Here is a 20,945-nt window from a genome sequence, read left to right as displayed (position 1 = left end):
AAACTGCTCCGTATTCAAACATTCAAAGGTTGTATTTTTTTGTAACAAATGCTAACCACATTCAGCTCATATCGAGGACAGTGTTATCTTTTCTTAGATAGCTGAAAAGTAAAAATATCTCGCTTCTCCTTGTCCTTCTCCAATCAGCTGAAGGGAAAGAAGGGAAGCACGACCAATGGGGTTGCATCAAAACAGAAAGCAGAGGCAAAGAACCAGTCCAAGAAGAATGGAGTCAACGGGACGAATGGGACAGCTTCTCTGAAACGCAACAACTCCAGTGAGTAGCAAGACAAAGTTTGTTTGCAAGGGTATGTTATTTTCATTAGGGAACTAAAGTGTGAAAATAACTTTTTGGTCATTGATAATTAAATCAAAACTTAAAATATCTTTAGACTTATTAAATCAAACATTGAAATATCATAAAAATAATAACTTCTGAGAGTGGTCCACCTTTCCCAGTCGGTCCTTGTTGTGCGAGTAAGCTATCAGACAGTGTGTCTGGCTCCTCCGGCAAACTCACCACTGTTGATTGCTTTCTAGCAAAACTCCGCTCCACAGCAATTTGGAAAATGCAGGATGTCCAAATTACAGTTGGTTTAAGTAAAAAAAAAAAAAAAAGGGGGGGGTGGGTAAATAACTCGAAAACCTTAAACCTATCCTACCCTCAAGACAATCCATGTGACGCGAGCGGGCCAGACTTGAACCTCCTGCCAAACGCTGGGGTAACGCTCAAACAGACGTGATAGCAGAAGTGGAGCCCAGATAGTTGGGAGAGGGTGGAATGTGGTCGTGTTAATCCCTGTGGTTCTGAAGAGTATTTTTTTGCTTAATGTGCGAACGAGGAGGGCTGTCATTCCTCCAAATGTCGGAATGGAAATACCAAATATGTGTCATGTTGGATTTAGAGTATGCCACACAACTCTCATATTTCCAGTGTCAAATAAGTATATTGAATTTGAAAATGTCAGCGGCGGTTTGATTGAGTGATTCCTCATAAGCAATGTTCAAATGCATGCACGTAGACACACACATGCTGGATGGTTACCCTCAGTGTACTTTCCAGTAAGGGAAGGCATGGTCCTGCTGTAATTAATAACTGCTTAAGGCTGTGGCTGTGAGTTCAGTGGGTTTCTGGGTAGTTCATGTCTTACCAGTGCCCTGATAATAAAGCCTATGCTCTCCTTTTCCCACATACTGTACGTTGGTTTGGGGTCTTGTTGTCCTGGAAAATCTCTTATGTTCAAATTTCATGGGCAGTGCACCATGACACGTTTTTGGGAGAGGGGCAGCGGTATAGTAAAAATGAGGCTACAGGCAGAAGGCTTAGCTTTGCATAAAGACTAGAAACAAGGGGAAACAACAACCTTGGCTCTGTGAAAAGGTGTAAAAACCCACAAACCAGCAAACTCTAAAGCTCATTAATCAAGACATTTATATCTCATTTGTATGATCTGTGCAAAAATTATATAAATCTCAAATTGTGGGTTTTTCTGGGGGTTTTGTGACGGGTCTGCGCTGTGACTTCCTGAAGTCTCACTGGTTGGACAAAGCCAGGCTAGCTGTTCCTTGCTGTTTCCAGTCTTTACATTAAGCTAAACTAATCAGCTAGAATTGAATTGAACATAAACTCTTCTTTAGTAAAAATAACATATTATTTTACCTGCTTTTATTGTGATGGCCCACTAACAGATAAAGACACAAAATACAATGCCCGTAATGATCGAGATGACGGCTCTTACATGGACAACTAAATTTACAGTGTTGAAGAAATGTGATTTGACTTCTCCACATATCATCGATGCGGTGCAGTCATTACAGAAAACAACTTTCCTATGCATTTCATTACATCATTACAGGACATCATTACAGTGCATAACTAAAGCATCATCCCATCAGGAGGGTTGGGTACTGAAACCTGGTGCCAATCCCAGTATGACCAAGTGCAATATCCAAATTATAAAACCCAATTACAATTGTATGAAAGTGGAAAATTGTTTATTATTTATTATAATGAAGTATTGGAGTATATTAGTGCTGCAGATAAAGAAACATTGGTTTGATACAGATCCAACAAATATCAAATCATCCTGATTTTTTTTTTCAGTGAAAAAAACCCAAAAATGGTCATTCCCACTAATCATATCAAATATTGCAGTTTCACACTAATCAGAATAATCACTATATGACTTTTTTAGCATATCGTGCAGCCCTAGTTCCTTTACATCTGCTGCCTAGTGGACTAACTTGCAACACAGATTTTGCCCTCTGGTGCAGACGTTACAGTCAACAGAAGCCTCACAATGAACATGCCATCACTACTTGACATTAAGGTAGCTACTAGCTAATGGTAGGCTACCTGCAGCCAGAGCAATGGAGAGAGAGAGCTTCAGGAAACAGTTGAAATTCTCTAGCTAAATGTTCTTAAGTGGCGGTATTTCACTCGAACGGATTCCAACACCAGGCGAGACGTCTATCAAATGTTTAAAAACACTTGTCAGCAGGGGGATGCACACTGTGACTGCTTGCGTGACCCCAAGTCAAGCTGCTAGCTGCGTTATCTACAGAAGAGAAAAATGATGATGAAAGCAAATGATGTTCAGTGTTCAATGTCACTGCTTGACAAGACTCCAGAAATTAAAATCTTTCTAATCCAGAGCAGTGGGAGGGATCCTCATCTGATTTGGAAACTTGTGGTAGGAGCAAAAATAGGTGCATGACTCATCACACGTGGACTCTCCAGCTTCTTCACACCCAATCTTCGTCTTGCAGATGCAGACCAGTGTAAGTACGGCAAGAACCGAGTCGAGGCCGACGCCAAGCGGCTGCAGTCCAAGGAGGAAGAGCTGATGAAGAAGAAGCAGGAGATCAGGAACCATCTGACCCAGCTGAAGAAGGAGAGGAGAGATCTGCGCAACGCTGTGGAAGCTGCTGCTGGTAAGAGAGAACGAGAGAGTCTTTCTGTTGTCATTAAATTGCGTCTGAGATTTAACGGAGCAGGAAAGTAAAGTGTTGGAAGAGGCTTTGGTCTGGAAAAAGCTCCCCAACCTCCCCGCTCAGCCTCCTGCCAAGGTACAAGTTTAATAAAGTGATAAACTTTTCAGAGAAATCCCCCTCTCTGCCTCCACCAGGCAAACGTTCGCACGCCTCGCTGTCGGAGCGTCTGAAGAAGGTGGAGGAGGATTGCAAGCAGAAGGAGGAGGAGCGGGTGAACCTAGAATTGGAGCTGACGGAGGTGAAGGAGAGCCTGAAGAAAGCCCTGAGCGGCGGGGTCACCCTGGGCCTCACCATCGAACCAAAAGCTGGCTCTTCTGGACTCCAGGTCTGAACATCATGTGTTTGATTTGTGGTGCTTTAAGGCTCACAGGGTGGTTCAGAAATTGAACGTTCCAAGCTCAAAATTGCCGACTAAGTCCACGCCACCATCCGCCGTCTAATATTTATCTACTTGTCTGTGTGTGTTAAGTCGCCATCGATGCTGCGACGGACCCAGGAGTCTTCCCCCTTCTCCAGCTGCGACACCAGTGACACAGAGTCCTGCTCCCTGCCGGTCAACAGCGCCTCACTGCTCCGCCGGCAGCAGGCCGGCCAGAAGCCCTCACCAGTCCGGGGACACGTCCTCAGGAAGGCTAAGGTCAGAGCACACAGTGTAGCACTGTTGAATAGTTTGGTAATACATGGATTTGGCAGTCCTAGCTGGAAGACATTTACTACACCAGTGCATTGGTAGTGTCTGTAGCAGAGCTGCCAGAAGTATAGTTAACTGTTAATAATTGCATAATAAGGATTTATTACTGCTAACAGCATTGCTCCTGCTTTATATCTGGTAGCTGCAAAAAAACATAGATACCAGCTAATAAGTACATAATAAAGGATTTATTAACCCTAGAAAGGCATTGTTCTTGCTTTAGATCTTGCTAATAAATGCATAATAAATATGTATGTATTTATCTAACGAAGCAAGAAAAAGATCTTAGTCAAGGTTCAACAGTGACCTTAATTTGTTTAATTAAAAGAAATGTGTATGTAAAACAATGATACGAAACTCACAAGCCTCAAAATGTTCTCTAGTAGTGTTTTATAAGTGCTTATAAATATCTTAAAATCCGACAATAAACATGTTCAAACACTTAGAGTCTTATTAACACATGCTAATGTTTATAGGAATCTTATAATAAGGGCCTTATTACCTATCAAATAACACTTAATATGCACACACACATATATATATATGTATCTGTTCGGTCAACATTTATTTATACATCTGGTTAAGAGCACACAAAGACTTGAAGAGGAAAGGTTAAGACTTGAACTTGATAATCTTGACTTGGGACTTGACTCTGTTTTTTAACCAAGACCTGAGACATCCAGAACAATGATTAAGATCATTTTTAAGCATCCAAATCATGGCAAATCTTTTTTCTTTTCTTTTTGGTTTCTTTCAAAGCTTATTGAATGAACTGCAAACTCAAAGATTCAAGTTTATCTCAAGAAGAAAAGTAGATTATCTCAATAAAAGATTAGAACGTTTTACTGTACTTTGAGTTTGACTTTAATGTCTTAAATGTGAGTTCTCTGAACCTTTTTTTGTAACAGTGAATAAATGAAATTTGTTGACATTATAGTCTGAATATAAACTCGTGACAACACTGTTAGTGATGATCTCAGTGGCAAATACATGCAAAATATGTAGAGACCTGCAAACTGAGTGTGTTTATGTGTTTGTTTTGCAGGAATGGGAGCAGAAGAACGGCACATAAACCACCCAGCCCCCTCAGATCGCTCTTACTTTAATTTCTCTTTTCTTTTAAAGAAATTGTGTATATATTTATTTAAAACTGTTCATACAGTCCAAGAGCGTGTTGGGGAGGACACAAGCATAGCATTCACATGAACCGAAACAAGTTGCTGGTTTTAGTAGACTGTCAGTACATACAGTCATAGCAACCTTTTTAAACTTTTTTACTATTGAGCATGCTCAGTGTATTAAGTTGTGCAACTTGTGTTGTCCGCTGTTCTCTTTTCAAGCAAACACCATTTTTATTTCCTCTCTTTTCATTCAGATCTGTTCCAGCAGATTGACAGTTTGGGTTCAAAAAGGTTAAAGGTCAAAACCAAGTATTTATTTGTAAATGTTTAAAGGAAATACTAGCTTCCCTTTGTTTATTTATGTTGATATATTTAAAGTTTTTTTGTAGAATTTGTGGCGCTCCACAGAATCCAATTCTCTACAGCGTTACCGGTTCTCAATCATGGGTGTCAGCAAACAAAGTGCATCTTTAAAGGGACAGTTCAACCTAAAAATACATATTTTTTCTTTCATGGGTAGGGCTGTTTATCCATGTAGATAGTTTTGGTGTGAGATGCAGAGTTTTGGCGGTGTCTGCCTCTTCTACAATATAATGGAACTAGATAGCACTCGGCTTGTGGTGGAAAAAAAAAAAAAAATTAATTACATTCTGAGCTGTCACAAGCATGAGCCTCTCATCTGTGAGTAGATGCATGCGTCCTTCACAAGTCAAAATTTTTATTGTCACAGTTTATAAAACTACGGTTATGTTTAATACTTTGGCTTAACATTAAATTATGTAATTAAAGACAGAAGAATGCTAATAAGATATAATATACAATAATAACATAAAATATGTATGGCTAAAATAAAAACACACAATAATTAAATATTGTGTAAGAGAACAGGTTGCATACAGTTTCATCTACATGGTGATACGGTTGGTGGGTGTAGGTCAGTAGACAGAAAATAGTTCCTTCATGAAAGTTAAGTTTTTTAAATGCATTTTTAGTGCCATCTAGTTCCATTATATTGTAGATAAGGCAGATATTTCTATGACTGATATCTTCAAAACTCTGCAACTCACACCAAAACTATTTAGATTATTTAGATAAACAGGTAAGAGAAAGAGGAAAAATGTGTGCTTTTGATTTTAGGGATGAACTGTCCCTTGAAGGGTCACCAGCTGAGGAACAATGCAGTGCCAGTCGAAGGGGCATTTCCAGAAGCATAATTATTCCAAATCAACTCTTAGAAAACACAATGAATTAAAGAGAGGTTGATCTGTGTAGCTGTGAGACAGTTTGACATGTTCAGCTGAAGGGGACCTATTTATGCAAATCAGAGTATTTGCATAAAATTTACATTAATGGTACATCAGCTGCGTATATCCAATAAATCAGCTGTTTCTGGTGCATATTTCTGCTGCTCTGACACAAGATCATTTTTTGTCTTCATCCATCCTCACAGATGCTTTACTTAAGTACATCCCAGTGTTCTGTCCTCTTTTTTTGCTCTGTGCCCTACCTCGGTCAACTTTGTCCTTTCCTTTTTCCTGTACTGAGCTAAACTTGACTATGTTAAAAAGAAACCCAGCTTTTGAAGATGCTTAAAAGATGTTGCTGAAGACCTCACATTTTGCATCAACTAATGTTAGCAAAATGCTAGCTAACTAGCTAGTTAAAGACTTGTTGCACGTGGGAGAGGTTAGCCTTCTCTTTCTGCCACAAGGGTGTTCTAACATGTAACATGTAACATGTAAAACAGTCTGTTTTAATCCAAACCATGGTATTCTCTTAAATCTAACTAAGTAATTTTGGTACCTAAACCTGACCAAGTAGTTTTGGTGCATAAACTTGACCAAGTTGTTTTGGTGCCTAAACCTGACCTGGTAGTTTTGGGCAACTGTGAAACAGCCAATTGCAACAAAAAGCAGAACATAATAAAAAAAAAAGAGATCAGATAGATAATAAGTCAACAAAGTCTAAAAATAAGTCAACTCATATGAGAGTCACAGTTTTTTTGTGGGTGGCTTAATGTACAATTAGCTAGTTAGTTAGCATTTTGCTAACATTAGCTTTCAGATGTAACTACTGAACTAATGATTCATGTAGATTAGCTAGCTAGTTCGCTAGTGCTTTTCTAACATAAGCTAAGAAGATGTGACTATATATCATTACAGGTCCGCTAGTTACATCTTTGTACCATCTTTAAAATGTGTTTTTCTTTTCAACATAGATTAGCTTAGCACATAGCATATCTAAATACAGGACACAGGAAAGAAGAAAGTTTCTGCTAGGTAACAAGCTTGTTCAAGCATTATTGGAGCACAGAGCAAAAAGGTTCGGGACTTGTGACCACTGACTGACTTCTGATGTTTCCTGTTAGCTTTTCCTGAAGCAGAGAAAATAGTTTTTCCCTTTCAGTCCTGGTTTACATTCCTGTGAGCATCAAAAACACTCTGATGCTCACACGACTCTTTGTAGAATCAGAGTTTGAGCAAAGGGATCCAATATAATCTTGATGTGCCATACCAGTTAATTATTTGTCAGTGTCAGAGCTCTTAACGTCCCCATGTCCACCAGAAATGTATCAGAAGAAATAACACCTCTTGTTCTGTGTTGCTGCACAGAAAGTTTAGGTTCCATCTGATCAATTTTTGAGATACCTGAAGAGGATGAATGTAATTTGTTTGCAGGACTTACACTATGAAATACAACATTTTAAAACTAGATTGAATCCTTCCAGGCACGTCACTGTTCTGAGGGTCCAGTGTATTTAATTAGTAGGAAACAGCCCCAAATAAAACTATAAGTAGAATAAGTAACAAGGCTAGATATTGTTAGCAGTTACTGGAATAATTGTGCTTCTTTAAATGGTCCCTCGATGTGATGATGGATGGATGGTTGTCATCAGGCTGTAGCACAACTCTATCCGGGTGTGTGTAAGCGCTTGGAAAGCCGGGCAGGTCAGGCTGAGGCGTGTCCGCCCTTAGATTTGGCGCTCGTCGTTGGAAAACTCCGAAACCTCAACCGACGTGGCTGACGTTAGACCCTCATCCAAGAACCTCGGTCCAGATCCTCTAATCACGCCACTGGTTTACTGTAGCCCTGTGATCTGACTCTGTGTGTGAGAGTGCGTGCGTGTGTGTGTGTGTGTGTGTGTGTGTGTGTGTGCGCTCAAATGTCTCCGAGGCACATTCCAAACCCATCAACAATACACTGACTGAAATAGAGGCACTTGCTGTAAACTCAAATTGCTGTGTGTTCTGCTAAATCAAAGACTGTGACTTTGATTTTTCAGACTGCTTCACACACACACACACATACACACACACTCAGGCACTTCTAATTTTTATGGTGCTTTTTTAATGTCCTTATGCTCCACTGCCTTCGCTTTGCTGCCACGTTGATACTGCTAAGTAAACAAGGTGCTTTATCAGGATTGTTGACAGAAGTAGCGTTAGCGTGCACTACAGCTATAGTTTGGAAACCGATGCTACATACAGCACATGGGCGCCAACTGCTCCTCAATCTTGTAAATATTTTCTGCCCCCCTCCTGCCTTCAAACAAGTCCAAAAGCTCAAGCGTAGTCAGAACGTTAGCATGAAGACGGGGCACGCGGGGAGTTCTATCTACAAGTATTTAGTTCTTTTTTTGATTCCCTGTCGGCTCAGCATGGCTTAGAACTGAGCGAGATGTCTGATGTCAGTAAATGTGAACCTGCTGTACATAGCTTGGAATTATGGGAGGGGATGGGGGTGGGGGGTGGGCACAGACTCACACACCAGTGTTTGTTTTTGCACCTTATACATTTTCTACTCTGTTGTATTCTCAGACGGTCTCCGCCTCGGTGACAGACATGCTGTACATAAATTAATAAACCTCTTGACAAACAGCCTTGTGCTTTATTTGTGGGTTTCTTGTTGAATATTCATTTTCTGTGCACTTTAAAGGAACAGGTCGCTCCAAAATCAAAAATACATATTTTTCTCCTGGCCTGGAGTTTTGGAGATATTGGTTATAGAGATGTCTGCTTTCCCTCCAGTATAATGGGACTAAATGGCACTTGGCTTGTGGTGCTCAAAGCACCAGAAATACCTCCATAAAGTCTCTTCATAATTTCACAAATTTATTACAAAAGGAAATGAATAGACAAATCTGTGGAAATTATTACAAAATGAAAAGTAGATATTGAAGTTTTTTTGCCTCATTTAATACACTTCTATATGGGCACCATTAGTTGCATGAAGCACATCAAGACAGTACTCGATTTCTTGCCATGTTTGCTGTAGCACAGCCTCATCAATGGTGGCAAAGGCATCAGTGATCTTTTGCTTTGTGTGTGAAGCATGAATGTGATTAAAAACTTTGATAACCACTGAGTACATAGAACAAATCTGATTAACATATCTCATCAATTGCTTTTGTAATAAATATTTTAAATTGTAAAAAGACTGTGGACACCCTGTGCATTTCATGTAAGTAGATCTTAAAGAAGTTCAGGTAAATTCTACTGCACAAAGAAAGTAGTTCCTACAGGAAATTGCTCACAAAAAGATCGCTGGATTATCTTGAGTAACCGAGTCGATATCCCCAAAACTCATAACTCAAAAAATTGATTTGGGCGTGAACTGTCTCTTGAAGGACTTATTGTTCCTTGTGGCTTAAACGTTGAGGTGCAAGTGGAGAAATACTGTCGTTGAAAAAGCTGAGGCTGTCATTGAAGTGCTTGGAAAAAGTGGAAATTTGAACATTTTCCAACTCCATCTTCTCCAGAGATCTTATTTCACTGAAATCAGGGGTCAGCAACCTTTACTATCAAAAGAGAGATTTTTGGCCAAAAAAGAAACAACAAAATCTGTCTGGGGTCGCAACTGTTTTTCTTAATTTGAGATTCGTCATCTATAGCCTAGGCAGACCTGTCAGGCAGAATCATCTTTGGCCTAGAACAATGGTAGGGCCTACATGAAAATCAAAATGTTTTAAAAACAAGAACTGCTAAACAAGCTAAAAAAGGGGAGGGGCAAAACAGTGACGTGGCTCCAGAGCTGCAGGTTGCAGACCCCTGTACTAAATGGACTTTGTGATTAAATTGCTTTCATGCCATGTCAGTGAATTCTCATACATATGTCCATGCTCCTCTTGTGAAAACGATATCTCAAGGTTGCATTCAAATTTGCCACAAAAGTCCACTTGGAGTCAGCACTGAACTGATTAGAATTTTGGGGTCAAAGGTCAGGGTCAGTGTGACCTCATGTCCATCCAGTTCTTGTGGACGGGATATTTCAAGAACACCTTGACGGAATTTCGTAAAATTCAACACAAATCCACTTCAACTCAAAGATGATCAAGAATTGACCTCAAAAAAACATGTTTTTTGCCATAACTGAAGAATAAATACTCTAATCGTGACAAAATTTCACACAAAATAGGATAAAATGATGAGGTGATGAAATTTTATATCCAAACGGTCAAGGTTCAGCTTCACTGGGACATCATCATGTTCTGTACAAATGATTAAACTTCTCTGTCTTTCCTCTGTACTTCTTTGTCAAAGCAAGAAATTCACTAGAATCGCAGGTCAATAATTTCAATTTTGCCAAAAAATACACCTAATACTTACAATTTATTCAAAGTCTTCACCACATATATATGTGTTTCACAGAGGTGTACAACCACGAGGTGGTAATTCTTATTTAGGGCAGCATATCACGAGAAAGTTGAGGCGTCCACCAATATCATAAGAAACTAGGAAATGCAGTCTGTCCCATAGGTAGAAAACTTATTAACACTGTCAGTTACGTTATACAATTTGTTTCCTTCATAAGCCAGACGTTTTCTGGCATGCCCCACTTCAGATGCTGAACACTGTTCACACCCCACACCCACTCAGATTTTTTTTTTTTTTTTTTAAGTCAGACATCATTTAAAAATAAGTAATAAGGGAAGTAACTAAAAAAGGATCCAATTTAAATTTTAGTTAAATGAATGAAATGAAGCCTTATTTCCTCATTCTCTCATGCTGGACTGAAGGCAGACTGGACGCTACACTGACTCAGAATCACCTCTAAAGGTTCAAAGTCTATTATAAGGCAATACACACCTGGGCTAGCATGCTAAATTCAGTAGCTACTGTAATGGAAAGTGACCTGACCTGTGAATAACCTGTAAACTTTATCATGACTGTTGCATAGGGAAAGTAGTCTTAACTAGTTCTCTGTTTGTTTTATCATATATTTGTTTCAGACCCGAGACTGACCATGCATTTATCTCGCAAGTGCAGCCACCAGAGAACCGGGAGTGTAAATGTCTTTAACCACAAACCATTCCACCTACATGACAAGCTGTTTAAATATACTGTCAGAATAATTCTCATCATCAGTCTCTCATTGATATTCTTTTAGACTCCTTTCATTTGGTTGTATGACTCTGTTAGCTGATCCCTTTGCAAAGGCTTATTAAAGAAACATGTTGTTGTTCAAGCCCCTTACCAGATCTCCTGCGACAATATCTTGGTGTTACTCCATTATTCCAAAACCCCAGTGATCTGAAAAATGTCCCAGTGGACCAATGCACAGTTTTTCCACTGGATTTTTGTCCCAAATGTCGATATGCCCGTTGCTTCAAAAGTACTAGCCTGGTATACTGTATTTACATCACAAACATAGCTAACTTACTTATTTTGACCCAAACCATGATCTTGTCCTACCTAACCAAATGTATTTTCTTCCTAAACCTTACCAAGCTGCAACCATTTTACGTTTACCCCATGTTTATTATTGTTACCATGACAATGAAGGTGACATGACTATGACAACAAAGGTCATCTGACTGTTAGCCAGCAAAAACGCGCTATGATCAATCTCAAATGAGAGCGTGTGTGTGTGTGTGTGTGAGAATCTTACATGACTGGTAACACCTACATTTTTCATCATGGTGGTGTGGTGTCCTCTTATTTGCCACATTTGTTTGGGCAGCATCAGATTGAGCCAAACATAGGAAAATCCGCAGGATGTGCTAGAGAGGAACATTGCTGGACACTTTTTGCATAAAGATGCCAACAGACCAATGACATGTCACGGCAAAAGAGATATGAAAGCAGGAATGGAATTATGAAGCTGGTGTTTCCTTTTAGAGTCCACAGAGAGCACGATGATGGCGAGGGTCTTGCTGGGTGTGCTGTATCTCTCAGGTCAGTCAATTCTTTGATATTGCTGATGTCTGACTGCTTATGACTATATTATAAGTCACGGCTGTTGTCCTCATGTGCTGCAACCCTTGATGGAGAATTTATAACCAGCAGGGGACAAAATATTCCTTTATTTTAGTAAAACTACATAAGTATCATCAGCAAAAGTAAAAAGTAAAGTAAAAGTGCTTCAGTGTGCATGATGTATTATAATTATTGGACAAAAATATCACATAAGAATAAATAAATAAATGCTGAAATAAATAATTACATACATAAATAAATAATGAATCAAATAGATAATACTATATAATAAAAGAGCTACACTGCAATAATATATTTGTGTGTGCATAATAAGATAATTAAAGCAGGCATTCAAAAGTAAAGCAACAGTTATTTTCTCTAGTCAGTTATTACTTCTATATGCAGCAAACTAATTCAGTAACACAAAATTAGGTACACAAACTTCTCTCTAGAAGTGATACTGAGCGTGTGATAGTACACCACGGAGCAGGACCAACAGTCTGGTGCTGAAGGGGAGGAGAGCTGGAGTTGAGGTGATTGCATACAGGTGTAGAGCTGAACCAGATGCCAGATGAGGTAGTAATGCCAGATTCCCTCATTACTTTATGATTACTTACTCTTTTTGTGTCCCCTAAAGTAATACATAATACTAAGTAATTGCCAAGTACTCCCTCATTACCTTATGATAACTTAATCTATGTGTCCCCTGAAGTGAAGTGATAAATAATTATGTATATAATTATGTATATGATTGTGTAATTTTATATACATAATTAAAATAACTGAGTAGTCATGAAGTACTCCTTCATTACCTTATGATTACTTAGTCTTTTTATGTGCCCTAAAGTGAAGTGTTAATCACACAGTGAACTCCAAAGTGATGTGATACATAATACTGAGTAGTTGCTAAGTAATCCCTCTGTTTTTGTTTCCCCCAAAGTAAAGTGATACATACTAAAGAGTATTTACTAAGTAGTCCCACATTACCATATGGTTCCTTATGATTCCTCTTTTTGTGTCCCCTAAACTAAAGTGATACATAATACTGAAGAGTTACTAAGTAGTCCATTTGCTAATAATTTAACTGTAATTAATGTGAACCTGGTAAAGTCGGTGCTTAAGTGTGATAATGTTGTACGTACTGATTTAACTAAGTGTAATCAGATGTATTGATCACTGACAGCTAATCATTATCAGCTAATCGTACTCAGTTAATGGCAATAAATTGTTGCTCTTTCTGTGCATTTCTCTGTCACTCCCTGCTGGATGTATCAAGCACAATGAAAAATGAATATTTTTATACAGTGCAATTTAAAATGAGCTTCATAATGAAAGGGCATATTAATCTTTCATCCCAACTTTTGAAAAGCATTTTTATATGGAATTAAAGTTAATAAATCATCCAATCAGCCAAAAACTAGTTTGAGCCACTTACAGGTTAAAACATATTTATGGACAGACTCAAATTAAACACTTGTTCCCCTCACAGGCTGGATCATTCCCTCATGCCTTCTCCATCAGTACCACTATGTTCCTGATCATAAGACCTGGACTGAAGCTCAGGTCTACTGCAGAAAGAACTACACAGACCTGGCCAGTATTGACAACGCTGAAGAAATGAACCGAATTATCAAGACAGTCAAAGCTTATGGCAACAACTCTGAGGTCTGGCTAGGCGTGTACGGCCTAATCAAGTGGACATGGTCGGACGGCTACAGCGGGAGTGGAGCTGAATTCAGGAACTGGGATAACATTACTGGCAATGAACCAGACTTTTACTCAGCTAATCAATGTTGTGTGCTAACTGACAGCAATGGAAGGTGGCAGGATGATAGATGCTCTCAGACATATCCATTTATCTGTTACAATGGTAAGGATAGCAAGCAAGATTACAGGGAAGAATCAGGGCCACATGACAAATAATATTTCAGTTCTTAGGAATTAGAGGGTAAAAAGTCCAAGATTGAATTTAGAATTCTGGGGGATAATGTCAAACTTTCGAGAACAACGAGTCTGAGTTTAAAGTCAGAATTCCAAAATAAAGTTTAGAATTTAGAGGGAAAAAAGTCAGAATTTTGAGAAAACAAAGTTCAGCTTCTAAATTTAGAGTCAATTCTGACTTCCCAGAATTCTGACTTTAAGTTCAGAACTGAAATAAACATGTGGCCCTAATCCTCTGCTGTACAAGGTGTTATTTTTATCAAAAAGATAGCAAAAATTCAGTCTGTGAACTCAACGTTTCTCCTTTTTAACAAACTGCACCTGCAGGAACACAACAAGATCCCGAATTTGTTTTTGTGAATGAAAAGCTGAACTGGTCCAGAGCTCAGAATCACTGCAGGGAGAACTTCACGGACCTGGCCACTGTGAGGAACCACACTGAGAACCAAGAGATTCAGAACAAGGTGCCGAGCGGAGCCAAAGCATGGATTGGTTTGTTCAGAAAGCCTCGCATTCGCGCGTCAGATGGGAGTGGCTCCCCATACAGCTACTGGAGCAGGGGTCCAAACCCAATCGGCTCCTTGAGTAAATTGTGTAGTGTGGCCGATTTTAACAAATCAGGACAATGGAGGCTGTTGCCCTGTGACCACAGATTTCCATTCGTCTGCTACAGTGAGTGGTTTACTGTCCTTCAGTGGAAGAGAGAGGATGCTGCAATAAATTGGAATGACTGATGTTGAACGAATCAAACATGATGCTCATTTACATGTGTAAGTTTGATGTTGCAAAGTCATTCCAACATGTTTTTCCTTCACTGTGTCGAAGTATCGGGCAAGAGACGGGTCGTGAAGCTGAGGGTGAAGCAGGACGACCCCTCTGTGGATCTCAATAACCCTGCTGTGAAAGCTGACATCCTGAAAAAGGTGAGGTTCCACATGTAAAGTACGCTCTAAGGGAGGTTTGGTTTCCATGAAGAACCATTTCCATCCAAAGAACCCCTCCTTTCGTCAAGGGTTCGTTGTAACATGATAAAAAAGGATTCTCAGAAGAACACCCTTAATGGGTTCTAGATAAAACCTTTGTAATATGAAAAGGTTCTCAGTAGAACCCCTGAGTGTGTTCTAGATAAATCTCTTTTATAATATTAAAAAAAAAGTCTCTGTAGACCTCCTTCAATGTGTGCTAGATAAAAACCTCATAATAAAGAAGTTCTTAGTAGAACCCCCTAAGTGTGAGCTAGACATACCCTTGGAATATAAAAAGGTTCTTCGTAGAACCCCCTGAGTGTGTTCTAGATAATATAAAATGGTTCTCAGTACAATGCCCTTGGTAGGTTCTAGATAAAATCTGTGTAATATAAAAAAGGTTCTCAGGTAGAACCTCCTGGGTGTGTGCTAGACAAATCGCTTGGAATATAAAAAAGGTTCTCATGTAGAACCCCCTGAGTGTATTCTAGTTAAAATCCCTTGGAATATAAAAAGCTTCTCAGTATATGCCCTTGGTGGGTTCTAGAAAAAAAGTAGTTTCAAAGTATCAAGTTCAAAGTATCAAATTCATCAGGAAGACAATAAATAAAATATAAATATATGTGCCTCCTGGCTTGCATTGTCTCCACTGAGAATTGAGTTTTGACCCTTAGAGGTTGCTGTAGCTGGTCAGTGTGGACTGTGGAGTGTTAAAGTCAGCACATTGAGTTAACAATGTGAAATCAGCAGTTATTTATTTGTTTCAACAAATCAGAGGAAATATATGTCTGAAAGTTTACACACACATCACTTTATGTCAAGCATGCTAAGTAAAATGGATCAGTGCATTAAGATAATATTGCAATGCTAATTTCTCTTAGCGCATCAATGGGAAATCTAATTATGTGTTAGCATCAAGCTAAGGGACCAAGCACTGGTTATTTTTATATATATAAAATTTGATTCAGCAATTGAGAAAAAAGGAGGATCACAATACTTAAGAGAGTCAACTTTTTTCCCAGGAGGGCAAAGTATTGGCCTGCGCTACGTGACCTGTGATTGGCTAGTACTTATTGCCTTTGTTGATTAATGCATGAAGAGTGATTGGTTGGGGTTAGGTTGGAGATACACTTGCCTTTAACAATGCATTCACAGACGCACCCTTATGCATCAATATGCATCATGGGTGTCTCGTGTGGCGCGATAGTTGTGCGCATCCTCTATGTGTGTGGTTATACAGCAAACATATCTCTGGCCCTGGGGTAAGAATATCAGGGTAAGCCAATCAGATACAGACTGGGGCGGATCATGAGAAACATGGTTATCTGTGCATCTTCCAACAAGTAACTGAACCTCGCAGAACACAGTAGTCGCTGGTCCGCTGGTGCCATTATTGTGTGACTTTGGTGGATCCAAACTATCCTTTTAAACTACCATTAACAATAACAACCACATTTATACCTGTTTGTGTTTCTCAGCTCCAGGAGGAACTGAAGGACAAAGGAATCAGTGGAGTCACCCTGAAGTGGAGAGAACAGCCTGATGGGAAAGTTTTCCACAAGGAGGGAGAAACTCCTCAGAAGAAGAAGAAAAGAAAAAATGCTGAGCTCTGAAACTGAAACCCAACTGTACTGTGTGTTAATGTGTAATCCACGGTGAATGTTAATCTATCTGCTGATACACACAGTACACTGTTATCACTGTAGCTGAACCATATAACCCTCAATACATCCTGTAGTTTGTTGAAGTTTGTCTGTTGTCTGTCAAATGGAAAATCTGACAGAGTTGACAAAATGTTTTTCATTTCACAGCATAGTTGTAGTGAGCAGCCATTTTATTTTTTAAGATGCTCAGAGTTCTCTTAATGCTGATTAAAAATACACATTTTAAAACTATAATTCTTATTTAGTTTTGATTCCTCTGACAGTAAACTGAATATTTTTGAGTCAACAAGACATTTGAGGACGTCATTTTGGAATCAACATTTTTCAGTTTCTGACATTTCATGGACCAAACAACTAATCAGTTAATTGAGAAAATTGTTAGTTGCAGCCCCAAAGACAATATATTAAGTTAAACAACTTCACCCTGTTTTATTTTGGAAAGTAATCAAATTACATTAGTTTAATATTGTGATACTTGGATGAGGACTAGACTAGAAACATATATATGTGTGTGTGATGTTGGGAACAGGGCTGATTTTTTTAATAAAATAATAATAATAATAATAATAATAATAATAATAATAATAATATATATATATATATATATATATATATATATATATATATATATATATATATATATATATATATATATATATATCTTTTAAGACTAAATCTTCACCAAATTTATTTATTTATTTATTTTGTTGGTAGGACATGATTTGTCCATCTTCTCAAGAATGGGTGGTTATATGAGATGTGGCTTCAAGTTTACAGTTTGTGAAAACATATTTACACTTTAATGTATAAAAAAACAAAGTTGAAAGAGGTGGGATCATAGTGACTCATGACAGCGTGACACTGTACAGTACTTCACACTGCACATAAGCTGAACTCTCTCAGTACCTGTGTGGAGATCAAAGTGCAACATCGCCTCCTACTGTTTCCATGTGTACATTATAGCTTTCGAGGATGAAGTCCAGTCAGAGCATAAAAAGCAACATGGCTTTCTTTCCTCTGATTTCATTGTTCCAGTCAGGTTACACTGATGTCACTTTGCCCCGGTGCAGATTTGCTAAATCCACTTTTCTGTGTGAAACAAAGAGCTAAAACTTAATTCAGTGGTCTTGTAAAGTCGATTACACAATAGATTGACAGGTCTTCCTCCCTGGGTACTTGTTGATACCGAGTACCAATACAAGTATTTAATAATGCCATTACAGCTCTTACAATGACTTTAAAAATATCTTTTATTTTCTTCAGATGTTCCTCACTTTCCAAATGTAACAAACTGTTTCCTCCTGCTAGTGTAACCATAGTTACTGTACACATTACATTTCCGGACGAAAAAAAAAAGGCACACACTCCAATATTTCATTGGTTTGTCTTCAGCTTTCATTACAGCTGCGTACAGTCATCTATAGCACAAACCAAAGATTTTCAATGAGGTTAAGGTCTGGAATCTGTGGTGGCCGATCCATGTGTGAAAATGATGTCTCATGCTCCCTGAACATCTCCTTCACTATTTCAGCCCGATGGATCCTGACATCGTCATCTTGGAATATGTCCATGTCATCAGGGAAGAAAAAAATCCATTGATGTAAAAACCTGCTCATTCAGCATATTCAAGTCGTGAGCTGACCTCATTTTTTGGTCACATAACGTCTCTGAACCTCAACCTGAGCGACTGAAGCAACCCCAGATCATAACACTGCCCCCACAGGCTTGTACAGTAGACACTAGGCATGATGGGAGCATCACTTCATCTGCCTCTCTTCTCACCCTGATGCCTCCATCACTCTGGAACAGGGTAAATCTGGACTCATCAGACCACATGACCTTTCTGAAGCCTTTTTTTTTTTTACGATTAGCCTCACTGATGAGTGTTTTTCTTATTTTTTATTAGACAGTATTATACCCTTTATTTGAACCTTTTTAGACTTTATTTGAGGGTAATTAAGCACACGGTACGATGGAACTGTTTGATGTTTCCAACTTTGAGACACTCCACATTTATTAGAGGATAATTAAGGATACATTACAAGAAAAATGTGCTGGAAACTAAAGTGTATTTACCCATTGTGAGGCCCTTATTAGAGTTTATTAGAAGGTAATTATGGACACATTACAACAGAACTGTACTGTAAACTAAAGTGTATTTTCTCACTGTTAGACCCTTATTAGACTATATTAGATGAACAAAGTATGATTTCTTCTGTCTTATTAGTGTACTGTTAGGTGTTTAGTGTCTACTTATTTATAACTACCCTACTTTCTAACAATGAACATGTTATTTTTAGTTTGTGTCTTATTTGATTGAAAGTACTGTGCTTGTTATATCTTATTACTGTAGTATAAAATAAAGTGCAACCAAACATGCTTTGGAAAGTTAGTGGAAACTGTAGTGCTGTATAATATTGTGCAATGCAGGGTAATATTAAAGGGGAAGTTGAAGTAACAGTCAATAGGTGAGCACACGCCAAACAGGTAGAATATGTCAATGCAAATATCTATGAAAAACCTTCAGGCCTGACTGGATCCTACCAGCTGCTCAGGTTACCATGGTTGGACGAGACTGATACAAAGTCCATTCATGCTATATGGAACCTTATGATGCACCTCTGTCTTTGTATGAGAATAACAATATATTTGCAATACATTTGCATAGTGCACATATCATTCTTTCCTTTTCCTTACTGTCACACTGTTTCACCTTTCAAACCATGAAATGTTCCTGTGTCCATTGCTAGTAATTAGTAAATGGCAAAAACATCTTGTTTGGGATTTCACAGAAACATGTCATCTGATATCACAATGTCACAAGTGAGCCCCAGAGCCTTTTTTTTCACCTGAGCATATCTCTGTTCAGCTGGAGAGAGAAAGCATGAAACTACTAACCCTAAATGGCAACAGGCCTCTAGTCTCCACCCGATTTTTGCAGCAAGACCAAAACTAACCCGAATGAAGATGCATCTGCTGACACACTGATGTCCTTATTCGGATCATACAGGGCTAACATGTATGTGTTAACTTCAATAGCTAGCCTATTGAAGACTTTGTCTCGGTCGACTCCCCAGAACCAGTGGTTTTTCTTGGAGAGCAAGTCTCTGACAGGTTTGTCCTTCCCGGTGAGCTGTGGGATGAACTTTCTCAGCTGGTTCACCATTCCTAGAAAACTCTGCAGCTCACTTGTGTTGGTTGGTTTCTCTGACTGCAACTGTTTTAACGGGGTCAGATTTAAGTCCTGTCTCAGAGATAATGTGAGCACCCACACTTCCCCACATTGAGGGCTATGCCTGCCTTCTCTATCTTCTTCAAGACAGCATGAGGACGGGAGTCATGCTCTTCCTGTGAGCTCCCCCAAACCAGGACATCATCCTTATGGCAAACTACACCCTCCAGACCCTCAGTAACTTCTACGGTCATCCTATTTTGGAAATGTTCAGGTGCAGAAGCTATCCCAAATGGAAAATGGTTGAAATGACAATGCCCAAATGGCATGATGAGTGTTGTTAGCTTGGAAGACGCCTTTGCTTAGGGGTTTTGTCAAAAACCCATATTGCAGTCAAGCGTGCTGAAGATACAAGCACCAGCTAATGAGACAAGAGTCTGTTTAACAGAGGGGAGTATGTACTTTTCTCTACATACTGACTCATTGGGTTTGGTAAAGTCGACACAAATGCGAGGGTTAGCTGTCTTTTTAGGCACCACCACCATGACTGACACAAAGAACACCGCACAACTTTGGGTATTTGGTTTTCATTGTCACTATGTCTCTATGCTGTCCACTCGAGCTACCAGCCCTAGTCCTTCACTAGCGGTTCTGCTGAGTAGGGCTGAGTGCAAACCTCTGATCACATACACATCTTCTTGTATCATTTTTGTGCAGTGTTACCCTTGTGAGGCCCAGTATGTCTAACGGGGTACATCCCAGGCCCAGCAGGGGTCTCCTTGCTTTCATAAGCATGGGCTTGTCACTTTTGAACACTTGAACACATCAATCTGGGATCTGCTGCTATTGTGCCAAGAAATATCCCATCATCCTCTTCGTGCACAGCTTTGGATGACGCGCACACTTGTTTCTAAAGTCATTTTTTTCCCACATGAGTGACACATCATTAGCAGGACACTGTGTTTTGGGATATGAAGGACTTTTGAAACATTTTGACAGTCTGTTATTCTCTCTGTTGTTCTTTTTCTGAAACTGTCTTCTGAGCCTCTGCTCACGACTCTGTCCACTGAGCAAGTGTCTCTTCCGCTCACCGCATCTCTTCATGGGTTGCATTGCTGCCGTTCCACCGCTTTGGCCTGTCTGGCCATCTCGATCACTTTCCCTGGCGTGAGCTCTTTATCCAGCTGCATGCGCTCTGAAA

General features: G+C 39.2%; 2 protein-coding genes across 4 annotated transcripts in view; both read left to right on the top strand.

Moving 5' to 3' along the window:
- The window catches only part of afap1 (actin filament associated protein 1), a 121,286-nt gene extending 114,758 nt beyond the window's left edge, over positions 1-6,528 (top strand). For all 3 annotated transcript variants that reach the window (XM_084712492.1, XM_084712494.1, XM_084712493.1), the window contains 5 exons: positions 148-277; positions 2,770-2,934; positions 3,129-3,319; positions 3,464-3,631; positions 4,731-6,528. In XM_084712492.1, the coding sequence (XP_084568618.1) occupies positions 148-277; positions 2,770-2,934; positions 3,129-3,319; positions 3,464-3,631; positions 4,731-4,757 (681 nt within the window). In that variant the 3' untranslated portion in view covers positions 4,758-6,528. The remainder of the gene's footprint in view (positions 1-147; positions 278-2,769; positions 2,935-3,128; positions 3,320-3,463; positions 3,632-4,730) is intronic.
- A 5,321-nt stretch (positions 6,529-11,849) lies between these two features.
- On the top strand, positions 11,850-16,758 carry LOC146306225 (lymphocyte antigen 75-like). The gene is made up of 5 exons (XM_084712371.1): positions 11,850-11,981; positions 13,492-13,872; positions 14,271-14,615; positions 14,769-14,866; positions 16,387-16,758. The coding sequence occupies exons 1-5, from the start codon at positions 11,942-11,944 to the stop codon at positions 16,519-16,521; spliced, it is 999 nt and encodes a 332-aa protein (XP_084568497.1). The 5' UTR covers positions 11,850-11,941; the 3' UTR covers positions 16,522-16,758.
- The last annotated feature ends 4,187 nt before the right edge of the window (positions 16,759-20,945 follow it).

This window comes from Lutjanus erythropterus, chromosome 23 (genome assembly GCF_056507025.1).
Source record: "Lutjanus erythropterus isolate fLutEry1 chromosome 23, fLutEry1.hap2, whole genome shotgun sequence".
Taxonomy (NCBI): domain Eukaryota; kingdom Metazoa; phylum Chordata; class Actinopteri; order Lutjaniformes; family Lutjanidae; genus Lutjanus; species Lutjanus erythropterus.
This window is presented reverse-complemented; position numbering and strand designations above follow the sequence as displayed.

What these genes read in the sequence shown, in the direction of transcription:
- LOC146306225 (XM_084712371.1), top strand. Translation starts at nt 11,942, where the DNA reads ATGATGGCGAGGGTCTTGCTGGGTGTGCTGTATCTCTCAG. An exon ending in ATTTCCATTCGTCTGCTACA is followed by an intron (nt 14,616 to 14,768) that starts GTGAGTGGTTTA and finishes ACTGTGTCGAAG; the next exon opens with TATCGGGCAAGAGACGGGTC. An exon ending in AAGCTGACATCCTGAAAAAG is followed by an intron (nt 14,867 to 16,386) that starts GTGAGGTTCCAC and finishes TGTGTTTCTCAG; the next exon opens with CTCCAGGAGGAACTGAAGGA.